The following is a 15391-nucleotide window of genomic DNA, read 5'->3' as shown; positions in this document are numbered from 1 at the left end:
AAGAATGCATTCGTGTTTGGTACTTGGGTGACAACACTGTCAATTCTTTTATAACTAGCCCGAAGAGTTGGAAAATAATTTTTGATAAATTACAAGGAGGATCTTCCCCCGCCTTTTAGTAAGCTTTTAATCTCAATCTTATTATCGGCTCCTTTTGATTTTCTTTAATTTTGTCTGCCACCTGACAATCCTGTGGTGAAGTTGTTACGCTAGGAGTACAAAAAGTGTCCCATTCTTTCAGTGAAATCTTTTTTGTTATTTTTGGTGGAAGATAGTTTCTGAATTTGGACCAGGAATTTCCCTATTAAAAATTGACTGGGGTTGCTGTTTCTGTTATTCAGCTAAGTAAGCAAAATTTGAGTAATTTTTCTTTCCTGTTGAACTGCAGTCTTTAGAGATGAGGAATGCAAAGGTCAGCTTCAAAGTGATTCTCATATGAGCTCAAAATAAGGCCATCTCTCATATCTGCAGAGGAGGGAAATCAGATTTGCTGTTTTTCAAAAACATAAAAAACAAAAAGAGGTGGGTGGAGGGAAAAAGCAGTTTTCTTGGCCTACATTCTGACATAAGGCAGGACTCCCCCCAGCTGTTGTTAGCTTTAAAGGCAATTCAGAGCACAGCTGAATTTGCCTTTTATCAGGTAAATTCAGGTCACCCAAAACAAGCAGTACAGCAGCTATCTTTAGCATGTCAGTTGTGGAGGTTGCCACAGATTGATCTCTCTGCAACTGTAATTCTTTTTCTTGCTGAAACATGTAAGGTGCCATACCTATTCTTTGCTTGCTGGATGTTCAGAAATTGTCTGCGTTGGTTGCCACTGCTTCCTTCTTCCACACTGCTGCATACAAACAAACTGCAGTATCAGCACAGATCCTGTAATGGTGGGTTGATGGATGAGGCAGATGCAACATGGTTGAAAATCATGCAACTGAGAGAAGGGCAATGCAGCAAGGAGATTGCTTCTGCAGAGAGGGCCATTTGCTACAAAAAAGCTGCAATAAAATTTTTAAAAAGGCAGGTTTTAAAAACTTGCAAGTCAGTGTAGAAATTAGAATTGCTGACAGCTGTGAAGATACACTGACCAGATGTACTGACCTTGTGTATAGCAATTCACTTTGACAAGTTGCAAGCAGCCATGCAATTCCATATTTTAAGACTCTGTGGACAAAATGGTCTTACGGAGACCCCTCCTTAGTAGCTAATGGGTGCTCATTCAGCTTCAAAGGAGAACGTGTTTTCCAAGTCCTGCCTTGACAACACCACCAGCCAAGGATATTGCTACTTTGTCCTATTAGGACCACAGTTGGGATTGCAACTTCCATTGATAAGTGATGTCATTAAGTTGTATCTGATGTTATGACCTTTTTAAGGCACGGTTGTTAGGTGAATCATAGTTATAAGTGAACCAGGGTTCCCCCATTTGACTTTGCTTGTCTGAAGCCCCCTGAGAAGATTGTAAGTGGCATTTATGTCATACTCTGGGATGCTGCAACCGCCATAAATACATACCAGTTGCCAAACACCCAAATTTTGATGATCTGACTGCTGTGACGGTCATAAGTATGAAGACTGGCTACGAGTCACTTTTTTCAGCAGTATCATAACTTTGCATGGCCATTAAACAAATGGTTATAAGACTCCTGTACTTGTAGTTCAACATAAGGCAAAAACAAGTCCTACTTTGTGTTGAACTGTAAGCATACATCTATTACTGGGTTGGGAACTTATGGCCCTTTTATGACTTGTGGCCTTCAATTCCCAGAATTGAACCATTGCTGGCTCAGGAATTCTGGGAGTTGAAGTCTACAAATCATAAAGGGGCCATAGTTTGATCTATTAGAAGAAAATGGAGGGAGGGGAGTTCTACCTCATATTAAACCATAATTTTGGCTTGGTATGACATATATGCTCAGTTGGTATGTCTGTTTGCAAGGCCATTTTATAACTGGGGTTCACTCATACAGGTTTAAAGCTTTTTGAAGGTTAATAGCAGTAGCGCTTAGATTTATCTACCACTTCATAATGCTTTGCAGTACCCTCTGAGCAGTTTACAAGAGTCAGCATATTGTCCCCAACAATCTGGGTCCAATCTCAGAAGGGGGGAAGGCTGAACCTTGAGCTGGTCAGGATTGAACTCCAGGCTGTGGGCAGAGTTTCCTGCAATACTGCATTCTAACCACTGCTCCACCAGGGCTGTTAAATAAAAGTATCCTTTCTGATTGAACTGGCTCTGTATGGAACCAGTAGACTGATTTTTAATTTAATGCAGAAGTCCTTAAACTTTTCAGCCCATCAACCCCTTAATTAAGTTTTGGATTGTTTATCAACCCCCAAACGGTTATTGTATGAAATAAATACTACTTTAACTAATAGTACTGCAAATAATAACACAACAGCAGCAATAGATAGTCCCATACAGCCTTGGGAGTAGATATTGGGAAAACCTGCTCTAATGGAATGCTGGGAAGTGTACTCTGGCTTGATGGCTAAGAATACTATATTAATGCCCAGCATTTATAAGCAACAAGCATTTTTCATCTTTTTGTCATGGGGGAGATGGGCAGAGAAAAATGCAACTTAAATACCAATTTCAGAATTAGATATAGGTTGCTCTGCTCTGCTAACACTCCCTAGATTATAAATTAGCAAAAGGTTATAGTCTCCAAGCCTCTTAGTCAGGGATCTCCAAACTTGGCAACTTTTAAGACTTGTGGAATTTTAACTCCCAGAATTCCTCAGCCACCCAAGCTGGCTGGGGAATTTTGGGAGTTGAAATCCACAAGTCACAATGTTGCCAAGTGTGGAGACCCCCTGCTCTTGCTTGTAGTGGTGAAGGTAATGGCTTATAAACCAGGAGACTGTGAGTTCTAGTCCTGCAATAGGCAAGAAAGCTGGCTGGGAGACTTTGGGCCAGTCATTCTCAGCCCAACGTACCTCACAAGAGTTGTTATTTTAGAGGAAAAGAAGAAGGAAGAGGTATTGTATATGTTCACCACCTTGAATTATTTATGGTAAAAATGTCCACTGTTGCTATCACTTCCTTGTATTCCAGTTGTGTGCATTGGGTTTCTTCCCATATTATTTTTTCCAGATTGTCTGCCAATCAGTATTTGCATGCTTTATCTATCTTTGGTTGTATCGTTTAAATAATAGTGCTAAATGACAATCTGATTTGGGGATTGTTTTTAATAATGAAATGGGATAAAAGAATAGTAAAATGTTGAGGATTCCTCAAGTTAGTTTTGACTCCTGATCATTAAATGAATAGCTTTCTTGGCACCAATATAGAGCCACACAAGCTTTGATGATGATTTGGACGTGCTTCAGCCCTTATGTTAACACAGCAGTAAAAGCAGCTCACCTTTTTTCAGGCTTCTATGTAAATCAAAACTTGCTTTAAAAGTTGTAGATTCCTTCCTTTTTTTCCAGGCCTGAAGAAAGATGGACAGTTTCAGTGAATAACAAACCCAGAATTTGTGTGACATCTGAGTGACATCAGAAATGGTTCTTTGAAATATTTCAAAACATTCTGGGATATTTTTCCCAATTTCCCAGTGAATTGTATAGTGAGGAATTTCCTAGTGTATCCCATCCAAATAGGACTGATCCCAGTTTATCTTTTAGTAAGAATCAGGGACGCTTGACTAGAAATTACCACTTATTGCAACATAATCTTTACAAGTAACAAATTACCTCATGCTAAACCATGGTTTGTAGACTTAGGTGACTACATTCAGACTTCAAACACATCCCGTGTGATATATGAACTCATCCTACTATTTTGGATTCTCACTGGTAGATTAGCTGAATTGCAAAACAGTGGGGAAAATGGGAGGTGACAGCTTAAGTTACACATCTGGAAGCAGCTGGGGCTATTAACTTTGCTTCGGACATGGCAGACCACAGCTCCTTTCCGGTAGGCATTAAAATAGGCCGATTTCTTCAGACTTTTTTGGGGGAAGGTACTGCTGCTTTAAGGAGCCCATTTTGTGAAACATAAAGGTGCCAATAGAATAGCGATTAATAGCGCGCGCGCGCGTGTATACCGTGGCAGCTGCCTGCAACGTAGGGAAGCATCTGCTTCTTTTCTTGGGATCGTGCAGTTCTCTGCAGCTGCTGTGCCATATTTCGGCCCTTTTTGCACAACACACAACTACAAACGAGGCAACCCTATTTTAACCAAGTTGATTACATAAGATACAATAAAGCTGTTAGCAAATGCAAAAGCGCCTCTCTTGTTGCTGAATTCCTACCCCCCACCCCCAATTTCATTTCGGGGTTCCAGGATTCCACCTTCCGTGATATTTTTGGGTTCCTTTCTAGGCGTAGTTAAGCGTCTAAGTCTCAGAGGCTTTTTTTCCTCTTCTCCCTCCCTCTCCTTCCTTTTGCATCCCGAGCGATTCGGGCGAAAAAGCCCCCGCCTGCCATCGGAATGGCCTGCGCCGCCGAGCCACGTGAATCGTGAGTCAGGTGTCTCCTCGCCCCGCTTTGGCTGGACTCCAGCACGTTGCCTGTTCCTGATACTCGTTCAACTAGAGCGAGATGAGGACACGTGAGGCGCTGACCCGAATTTGGAGGCAAAGAAGAGCTGGGAACCGGAGCTCTTTTTTTCTTTTTTCTTTTCTTTTTTTTTGCAACCTGCTCCCTCACCCGCAGTCCAAACTTTTCTCCAGCTATCGGCAGAGGCTAAAAATAACCAGCACTTAAAGCTTCTCCCTTGGCACTGACTCACCGCAAACACCAGGACAGTTTTGAGTGGTGCCGTTAGCCTTGATTAACCTCATGCCCCAGCCCTGTTGCATAAAAGCGGGTCTTTTATGTGGTCGCTTTGGGGGGGGGCAAGGGAGAGGGATTTTAAATAGGTCAGAATTGGTTAAGAGGTGAAAATGAGAGCAGCAAATGATGAGGGAGGATTTGTTTACAAGATTTTTTTTTAATGCAGAGAATCCCTTGGCTGGGGGCTAACTGGAATTGGGGACATGAAAGTTAAATTGCTAAATTCTCAACTAGGTCATCGCAAGCCTTTCATAATGCTGAGCTTTACTCATAGAGTAAAGAAGATAGGGGAATCCGTATGTTCTATTTTGAAGATAGAAAATTGTGTTTACTTTTTTTTTCCCCTTTGAAGAGCCTGTTCCTTCTGTTAGGAACAGAAATCAGAGAAATTTCCTCTACCAAGATGCATTTGAAGCAGCTGTTGCTGCAAATAAAATGTGTTCCAAATACAAAACAGCCCGCAAGCCATTAAGGTAGCTTTCCTTACTTGGTCTCCAAAGGCGTGCCTGAAGACAGCATCTCCTAGAATGCCTGGACAGCATAAACAATCCATACTGCAGTGGATGAAGATTTATTTTCAAGAAGATACCATCAAGCCAAGCTCACCTGGTCACTGTAGGGCAGAACTGGACATTTTACTGCCCCTGGGCTACATCCTGCCCTTTGGTTGCCCCTGTCTGACCCAAATGAGATCAGTTGGAAATTAAAAATGAAATGTAAATAAGTATACACCATGCATGCAAATAGAACTGCATTGCTGTTATTTTGAAGGTGACTATTTTTTTCAATTTACATATGTGCATAGTGCATACTTCACAGTAGTGTATTGAATCTATTGGTTGAGCCATCCACAACAGTCCCAGCTTCTCATATGGCGCCTTGGGAAAATTAATTGTGCACCCCTACTATAGGGTTAAAAGGGCTGCGGTGGCTCAGTGGGTTAGGACGCTGAGCTTGTCGATCAGAAGACTCGTCCCAGCTTCTGCCAAGCTAGCAGTTCGAAAGCACGTTAAAAATGCAAGTAGAAAAATAGGGACCACTATGGTGGGAAGGTAACAGCGTTCCGTGCGCCTTTGGCGTCTAGTCATGCCGGCCAGATGACCACGGAGACGTCCTCGGACAAGTGCTGGCTCTTCGGCTTTGAAAGGGAGATGAGCACCGGCTCCTAGAGTCGGAAACGACTAGCACGCATGTGTGGGGGAACCTTTACCTTTACCTTACTATAGGGTTACATCTGCACTGTTTTCCTTGCAATAGCATTTTTCCATCCTTGCCTTCCTGGGCTTTTTCAGCTTCTCCTCCACTCCTGATTCTTGCTAGCGCTCTCTTGTGCAGATATTAAATGTTGGCCAAACTGTAGATTGGCCCAATCAAATGCTGGGATCATTTTTCCTGGTTCAATGGAACAATTATCCCACAAGGCAGGGAAATAGCAACTTATAGATTCTGTAGAGAAACAAAGAGGTGCTCCCAGGACCCAATCACAAATCACAATTTGCAAATTTTTATAAAACTTCTGAAGAACAAAAAACCCAATTATGAACAAGCAATTCTCAAAGCAGAAAAATATTCACACCCCTAATAGAGGATGGCTGTCCCTGAAGATAGGTTCCTTCTATCACTAACTGATAAGGCTAGACGTTAAGTATGAAAAACGTTTACATAATTTATCCACAACAAGAAAAAGGAGTTAATCCTAAATGAGCTGCTTCTCTGGGTGTGGAGTTCTCTGATAATGATACCACATGATCCAGGAATATACAGGCAGAGTGAAGACTCAAAAACACAGACAAAAATGGAGTTTAAATAAAAATGGAGTTTATCTGCCTCCAGCCAGATACACCAGTTCTACAATTAGTAACTGGTCTACCATAATTAGAGTTCATTAAACTATTGTTAGCTGGGCATGATTTAAAAACAGATAGCAATTATGTATAAATTTGTACAGGATGTACCATTAGATTAGGAATTAGGGGTTGGAAACCCAAGGTGGCTTGGTTTTGTTTAGTGTTTGTCTCAATTTTTCACCAAAACTTATGCATGCCCTTTTTGGTGTGTGTGTTTATGCCTACAAGGCCATATTGAATATCTGGAACTACTTAGATTGGTCCCTGCAGTTTTCTTGGCATGGTTTTTTAAAAGCACTTTGCCCTTGCCTCCTTTCTAGGGTTACGAGAGAGGGGTGGACCTAAGGTCACCCAGCTGGTGTTGTGCCTAAAGTGGAACTAGAACTCAATCTCTCTGTTTCTGTTATGTCACCTACACTCAACTGACTGACTCTCTCAATGGTTCTTTTGCATGCCTGCTTCAAAGTGAATTCCATTAAATAGTACTTTGTCCAAAGTTTGGATTTCTACAGCAGAATGAACTAGCAGATACTGATGTACAAAAATATAATAAACTGGGTTTGTTTTTTTTACTCTTGGAGGTGAGAGATGTTATTTATATTATATTTAAAACAGCAACATCCTGGAAGTAGAAAGTTAGCATGAAAGGAGCAGCAGAAATAGAATTTCCTTATTGGTTATCCTTTCTTTCTTTTTTTAAGGTAGCCTTTACACATCCTCACCTCAGCAGATGGCAGCATCTAACTAACCTTGGCTACTCTCAGAAACTAAGATTTAGCTTGTGTTAGTCCTTTGATGGGGAGGAGCTAGAGTTGTGGACTGGAGTAGGAAGTTGAAAAAACTTACCAAAAGAAGATAGGGTCAAACCACTTGGTCACACTGCTAAAACCCCCCTACATATATAGTCAGCATGAGGAGAGCTCAGTTTGAGTAATATTTCTTTCTCTCTTTCTCACACATACACACAAATATCTCTGAGCTCAGTGCAAATCTGCCCCTTTCCCCCTATGTCGTTTTTGTATTTTGTGTGGTTTCCTGTGATTTAATATACTTTTTTCATGCAGTATTATTTCCTCTGAAGAAAAGGAGGATGAAGGTTAAGTATCATTAATTCCATGCTAAGGACTTAATTTAGTATTGTATATGCTTCATTTCCCTACTAGAATGAATGGAATTTCATGAAGGCTCAACCTTCCCTAAATTTGATGGCTAGGTTTTTTAACTTGGTACCCTATTTTTTTCCCAAGTAATTTTTGATTGTTTTAACAGTAATAAAAGATAATACAAAATGAGTTTAAAAGAAAAAAGGAATATAAAGAAAAATAGAATGCGCAAAAAGTAAAAGAGGAAAAATAAGAAAAGTATTTAAAGAAGTAATTTCTAATATTTACAGCATTTGGAAAAATATCACTCCCCGTCACCCTTAAAGTTACATTGCATAAATCACTTCTTCCCATATCTAGCCCTTTTCAATTGCGAATTCAAAGTATTTAACTCTGTTGTATCCATTTTTCAGCAAAAAGTCCACAAACGATTTCTGATATTTTATAAACCTGCTAGTCTATCCTTGATTTCCTTAAGGGATCACAATAATTGATGAAAGGCAGTGGCCCCCACGTAGGCATCTACTACGGTAAGGATGTTGCATTCCATTGCAGAAAGGTGTAGTACAGAGGTCTTCAAACTTGGCCCTTTTATGACTTGTGGACTTCAACTCCCAGAATTCCTCAGCTAGTGTGCCTGGCTGAGGAATTCTGGGAGTTGAAGTCCACAAGTCATAAAAGGGCCAAGTTTGAAGACCCCTGGTGTAGTAGAACATCCCTCTATTAAAGTGAGCTGATATAGGCAGCTTAACAACCACTCATTTGGTGACTATTCAAAGTTACAGTGGCACTGAAAAAAGGGACTTACCACCATTGCAGCATCCCCACAGTCATGGTGCTTGGCAACTGGCATGTACTTAGTTGCAGTGTCCTGGGGTCACGTGATTGCGATTTGCAACCTTTCCAGCCAGCTTTTGAAAAGCAATGGGGGAAACTGGATTTACTTAACTGCAGTGATTTTGCTTAACAATAATGACAAAAGTGGCCAAATTGGGCATAATTCACTTAACCACCTTACTTAGCAATGGAAATTTTGGTCCCAGTTGGGGTTGTAGGTCCCCTGTAATGCCTTTCTGCAATGGAATGCAACATCCTAAGCAGTTGGTGCCTATTGTTTGCCCATGGTCTCTCAAACATTACTTTAGAAAAGAATTTGAGGTAATTTCTGGGCAGTGCTAGTGTACTTCACCAAATCAAGTGATAAACGTGTGGGAGGAAAAAATTTCCTTGGACTTATTCCAAGAACTAAGAGAATAGACTTATTCTCTTGTTTAGAAGTGCAAATAGTAGAAGAAAAAAATGAGAAGAGGGAAATTTTCATCCCCCCCCAGGTCTTTTTAAAAAAAATCAGGAAAAGTAAAAAAAATGATGGCAAGAATAAAAAACCACCAATGAAATTTGTTTGGAATAGTGAATGCAACGTATTATGGATTGCTATCCTTTATTCCTTCCACATGTTTTCTATTAATTTGTACTAAGTTTTATCTCAGATTCCAGAGTGCTATTTTTTTTGAAAATATACCACAAGGAGGACAATTCAGCTCTTAGGTTGAAGTGTGAACTGATTTCAGACACTCACCCCCCCCCAAGGATTCAGCTCCCTGTTTGTTTATGGGATTGTTTGCTGATAATACTTTATTTTGGAGGTTGTTGGCTCTGTTTGCCATTAGGCATCAGAGGACATAATTTTGTTTTATGTTCATGTGGTTTATTTCTGCCTTTATTGTTGCTGTTTTCTGGTTTGTCAAACTGATCAAATTAAGAAAGCTTAGGTTTCTTAGGATTCTGCGGCTAATAGTTAGAGACAAAAATTACAACATTTTAAAGTTTCCATGTATGTTTTTTCTTTTTCTTTTCCAGGCAAAAAAATACCCCAATTGTTTTCTCCCATGGCTTCAGAATTACTGAAAATATTACATATCTGCCCTTGTGTTAGCATCTCTGGTGCTTCCAAAGTGATCCTTAGGCCTTCTCAGGGTTAGGAACAATTTGCTTCCTTGATCACTGCAAACCTGACAGTAAAATCAAGGGATAACTCATTAACACTGAGGCCAAGAGCTTTATTGTTTCTGCTTTGTTATTGCTGAGCTTTCTTATTATTTGAGTTTATTGTTGTGCATTTGAAGATGGTTGGACCGTCTTTCTGATCCAAGGAGGCGGTGTTCACGTATGCTTGAGGCCAAAGCAGAAAGACTCCTGATGCCTCACAGCTGCTCTCTGAGCATGTTCTTGTTGGATACAAGGCCAAAATGGTTTTAAAGTTGGCAGCATTCACTGAAGCCCTTTTAAGCCCCACTATGCCTGTGAAAATGGAAAAGAAAGGCTGATTATTTTGGGCACATGTTTTTCAAGCCAGGTTTTGCAAGACAAAGTTGACTGGTGACAATTGGTCGTGGAGGCGGTTGAAACTCCTGTCAGTGGGAAGATCAGTGTGGAGAGGTTCACATGGAAAGTACATTTCCAGTTTTGCTGTGGGTTCCTTGTGGATGTGTTAGGTTTAGACACAGATGTAAGGGGAAGATTGGCTTCTGCTAAACCTCTGAGGCCCATTTTACAAAGTATTTATATAGGGGATGAAAAAAATTGGAGGTAGCAAAAGAATATGACAAATTATAATGTAAGGGTGGAGGGGAGAGGGAGGATCCAAGAAGCAAAAGGGAGAGCAGTCTGTGGGGTAGGGCCAGACCTAGGTGGGAAGGGCACACGTTTCCCTGACATCTCTGTAGTTAGGGAAGATCATGTTGCAGATAATATGGAAGATCTTTCCAGGTTCATACCCTGAAGAAATGCCTAGAGCATGCAATATTGGGCTGGATGGAGAAATGGTTAGATCTGTTCCTGTTCATCCAGATTGAAATCTGAGGGTTTTTCAGAAGACTTGCTTTAACATGCTAACCACTCCTTTTGAGTAGGCAGTTAGGACAACCTAGCCAGATGCTGGAAATAATAGGCTTAACTACCTGTCATGTTGCCCCAAAATTGGGTGGCAGGTGCAGGCTGATGCAGGTGGATGCCCTCCTGAGGCTTCTGCTTGGTGCATCACCTCCTGCATACCTCAAAGAGAGCGAAATCCATGTTTAAAAATAGTCCAGCTGATAGATCTTAGCCATGCTGGAGGTGAAGTGGGAGGGAGCAATCAACAAGTGAGCTGACTCCTTGATTTGTTCCGCCAAGGAATGGTAGTGCTGGCTGGCAGTGAATGACCAAAGAGGGCAGTTCTGACCTCACGGCAGGCAGTGACTGGAAAGAACGGGTAGAACATATAATTGTGAAAGGCTCCATGAAATAGCATTTATCACCATGGCACTGAGTGTTGCCGAGCCAGAATGGAATAGGCAAAATGGTGCCTTTTCCCTACCCACTTAGGACAACTTAAATGCAACCGTTCTGGTGCTTGTGTGAAAGTCTCAGAAATAACAAAAATACGGTCATTCAAAGCCTATCTTTTGGCAAAAGTAGTGGAAAACCTGTAATACACCCAATGTTGATAGAACACACAGCACACAGCAAACCAAGTCTGTTTCCTGGTTTAAATTGAACTGTACATTATAGGGCTAGGCCTCAAGAGAGCACTAGTTGGTGTTTTGTTTTGTTTTTTTAAAAACCAAGACCAATGCGCTCTCAGAAAAGAACTAAGCCCTGTACTTTTAAGAAGACAAGTGCTATAAAAAATGCCAGTTAAGCATTACCCAGGCAGAAGCTAGGTATTAGACTTTGCCTACAGCCCAAGTCACATCCAATGATCAGAAGGGAAAGGTGAGGCCTGCAGCAGCCTAAAGGGGTGAGTTGAAGCTGGGCATATCCTAGCCTTGATGTCAACAACCGTATCAACAGTGAACCAAAATATTGTGTTAGGAAAAGAGAGAAAATGCTACTTTAAAACTGGAGCAGCTAAGAGTGACTAAGGTGCTTCCATCAATAACTGAAGATGAGACAAAAGTAATCTCGCAAAGATATGTCAGCCCCCCAAGTGGTTACTGGAGCTTGTTATGCTACACTTATGTGGAACTGAGGAAGAGGCCTTAGGAGCACAGGTTAGCCTGCAAATCTGACCTAATAGCCTTTATCAGATAAAGGACTTTCACCTGGCTTGGACTACTTTTGTTGTGAGTTGACCTCCCCTAGTTAATTCCTTGCTTTGGCTGGATGTCTGTGCAAGCTGGAGCTCCATCTTGATATTCCTCTATTTGCAACTTCATGACAGGCTGTTGCTTTATTATCCAATGGAATAGATTGCTATCTAAAATTATGGAATGGTATTCCTACCATTTTTAATTATTCCCTGGAACCAGGGTGAAAAGCTCTGCCCAGAACCAAAAGCAATGCTGGCTTAGGGGTTATTTTTTAGAATGATTTTCTGCAGAGATCTGGGGTTTGGGTGTTTGTTTGTGCCATTCGTTTGCCCTAGTTTTCTAGAGACTGGGGCCTCTTGGGCCACGCTTTTCCGGCTGTTTCCCTGGCCTTGTCCAGGAGTCACATGGAGCCTGCATGCGTTCAGCTGGTCATTGGCTTTGTACCTTGAGACGTACTTGGCAACAACCACAGAGCAGATCAGAGCCATGCCTAAAGAGATATTTTTCAGGGTAAAAAGTGGGGAGGGGGGAGAAATGATGATTTTGGGTGGCAGTGACCTAGTTCAAATCCAGTTTCTCAACTTCCTCTTTTCTGACATCCCATATATAGTTTGGCAGGCCAACTTGTTGGCACAAAGAAGACTGGAAAAATGAGACACTTGTTTACTGTGTGTCTTACCAGGGGCAGGAATAAGAAGGGTGGCCTTAAATCACGAGTGCCGAATAAATGCTCATGTTGCAATTTAGCTGTGAATATCTCCTCTACTACAGCTTGTAGTGTATGGCAGGGTCCCTCTTGGGCAGGAAAGCTTGCCATCTGGGTACATAGCAGAATCTTTATTTTTGTTTGTGCTAGGACTGAGTGGCAGTTCGGCAGCATAAAGGCTGAACTCTGTTGGTGGCCTACCGTCTTTGTAGAGGCCTTTCCAAGCTGCAACAGGAGAAATGGAGTCATCGCTTTTCTGTGGTCTCTGTAGCAGTGCCAGGCTTAGGGTGGGGGTTGTTTGTTGTTTGTTTGCCATTTCTAAATGGCAGTTGAGGAATAAGAAGGATCTATTTGCTTTGTGGCATCTTGTGCAGTTATTATTGCATTATCCTTATTTTTTAAAAAAAATTAAAAGGAATGCAAGAAGGTTGAAAGTGAGAAGATGCTGTGGCTTGGCTGCTTATATCCCCCATTCCCCCCCCAAGAGCTGTGAACAACTCACAGGAATTGCATACTCAAGGCTTTGTCTGGAAGCACTCTGTGATAATGTGAATGCAGATTCTTGACCTCTGTATGCTCCATCTAAGAATGTGATTTGTGTAGGCAGGCTGTTAAGACCTGTGGAAACGCAACACAGCAGTGCCGGCAATTGTAGAAACTGCTTCCATTCTCTGTCTCTGCTTACCCACAGACAGTGAGACCTTCTAAGTCACGTGACGTGTCGCGACGTATCGCGATTTTTCCCTCATTGATGGAGCTGGGGTGGGTGCGGTTTCAGCATGATGCATCAGGCCCGTGGGCTGACAGTTTGACACCCCTGTTCTAAGTGCAAGGAGCCTGCTTTTCTTTGGCCAGTATGCAAAGCTAGAAAATGAAGGTTGTAGCTTTTCAGGTATAGTTTCTTGTTGCTTGGAAATGTCCTTTGCTCTTTCATATGTAGGAACTTGTGTTTCTTGAACAGGTGACCTAGAAACGCAGGTCGTATTTCTTTCAACAGACTATTGGAAGCTTGCATAGCTTATGGACCCATCCAGCAAACACAACCTACCAGTCTTGTTTCAGAAACAACTTGCCTGTCTGCTTGCTTTGAATTGTAATGAAGGCAGGGGAGGCATCTGGCAGGCCAGCTATAGTATGTGCTTCACAGGTATTTGCTTTGGTCAGACATAAATCATGCAGGCATAACCCAGTGGGATGATCAGATTGATGGTGGGCTTGATAGTAACACATCTCTCTATGAATAGACTATCTTTATTTTGTTTGAACTACGTGACATGCTTGAGGCAAACCGTGGTCGGAATAGTGTGAGTTAAATCAGTGGGGTATGGGTAGCATCATCATTGGACAGGATATGGATTCAGTGGCTCTTTATCTTCCCCAAATGTGTGCTCTTGCAGAGATTTCCAGCCACAATTCTGACTTAGAAGGCAGCCATTTTTTGCAGATTCTTCTTAACTCCCTCTGCAGTGCCATCCATAGTTCCTGGTTGTCAGCCCTAGACGTATCAGGAATTGACTCCTCGGGAAGGCTAAAACTACTTTTACTGAGATTGGCTATAATAAGTAGAATCTTGCAAGTCTGATTGTGCTGTACCTCCTCCTCCTCCTCCTCCTCCTCCTCCTCCTCCTCCTGTAAATTAGGGAGGTCTCTGTCTGACCTCCTCCCAAATGCAATTTTGTTGTTCTGGACTTTAAACACGTTTTGCCTTGGTAAATAGTTCCTGCCTATCTCCATCACAGTCATCTTTCTAATTCTGCACTGGGTTCAACTTCCCTCTTCCTTCTCATACACCAGGTGGCGTGATCCTCTATGTGGGTTCAACAGCTGGCTCCAGCCCCACTCCAGGCAGCCCTCCCAGTGGATATCTGGTGTCTTCACCCCAACACTCACTGCCATCCTCGTTAGAAGAGCTGACCCTCACCGAGATTGGAGCCATCAAGCCACAGCAGGCCAGCTCCCCCTCTTCACCCAAGGTAGCCTTCCAGTTTCCTGAAGGGGTCTGCTACCCCAGCAAGGGCCAGCTACCCCCAGCATCAAATAAGGTGCCTGCCGCCAAGCAGAATGGAGCCACCAGCACTTTCACAAGTAAGTGGTTCTTCCACATATATCTCCTCAGTTTGGTATAGGTTTTCTGGCATACATGAAGAGATGGAATAAAGTCTTAGATTGAACCCAATGCTCAGTTTCTTATTTTTCTGCATTTTCTGCTTTAAGAGCAAAGAAAGGAAAATCTTTGGACTGCAAGGTGATTCTGGAAGTGATGGCTGAGAATTGAGCCTTAAGGATCTGAGTTACGAGCAAGGCTGTGCTTGCTAGGCAGTCTTAAGGAAGCCACAGGTTCTTTTCCCTGTAGTCTCAACCCTGCTCTTTCTGCAGTAAGGAATAATGGTAGAAAAGTGTTTGTATGGATTTGTTTGAAGCTTCCGAATGCTCTTCAAGGATAACCCCACGTAGACCCCTTTGCAGCAGTCCGTACGTGAAATGACGGGGATTGAATGACTGAGTGCAGGGACTCCTGATTCAGGAAAGGCTGCAACTGGAGCACCAACTGAAGTTGTACAAAGGCTCTCCTCCCGTGAGTGCCACTTGGTCTTTGAGTAGGGATCACAAATCCAGGAGATCAGCCAAGTTGAGAACTGGGTCTATCTGCGGGAGTGCGACCTCATCCTGAATCAGATGGATTAAAGTCTCAGATCTAGAAGCTCAAAAGCCATCCGATCTTGTCAGGGAGATTATTTCTATCAAAACTACTATTCAAGATATTTAATAATCGTTCCATTGGGTTTGGTTCGAACCTAGAGTCCTGTTAGAAAGACCAAGAGAACTGTTATTCTCCTTGAAGGGTAATTACTGCTCTTTTGGGTGTACTCATTTTCTGATTTAAAT

At 42.1% G+C, this 15391-nt stretch overlaps 1 protein-coding gene across 1 annotated transcript in view; it reads left to right on the top strand.

Annotated features, from left to right (window-relative positions):
* LOC308663868 (nuclear receptor subfamily 1 group D member 1-like) overlaps positions 1-15391 on the top strand; it is a 40637-nt gene that overhangs the window by 13755 nt on the left and 11491 nt on the right. The window contains exon 2 of the mRNA XM_081320641.1: positions 14300-14590. Coding sequence (XP_081176767.1) covers positions 14300-14590 — 291 coding nt within the window. The remainder of the gene's footprint in view (positions 1-14299; positions 14591-15391) is intronic.

This window comes from Vipera berus (assembly GCF_964194415.1).
Source record: "Vipera berus genome assembly, chromosome: 2".
NCBI classification, from domain to species: Eukaryota; Metazoa; Chordata; class Lepidosauria; order Squamata; family Viperidae; genus Vipera; species Vipera berus.
This window is presented reverse-complemented; position numbering and strand designations above follow the sequence as displayed.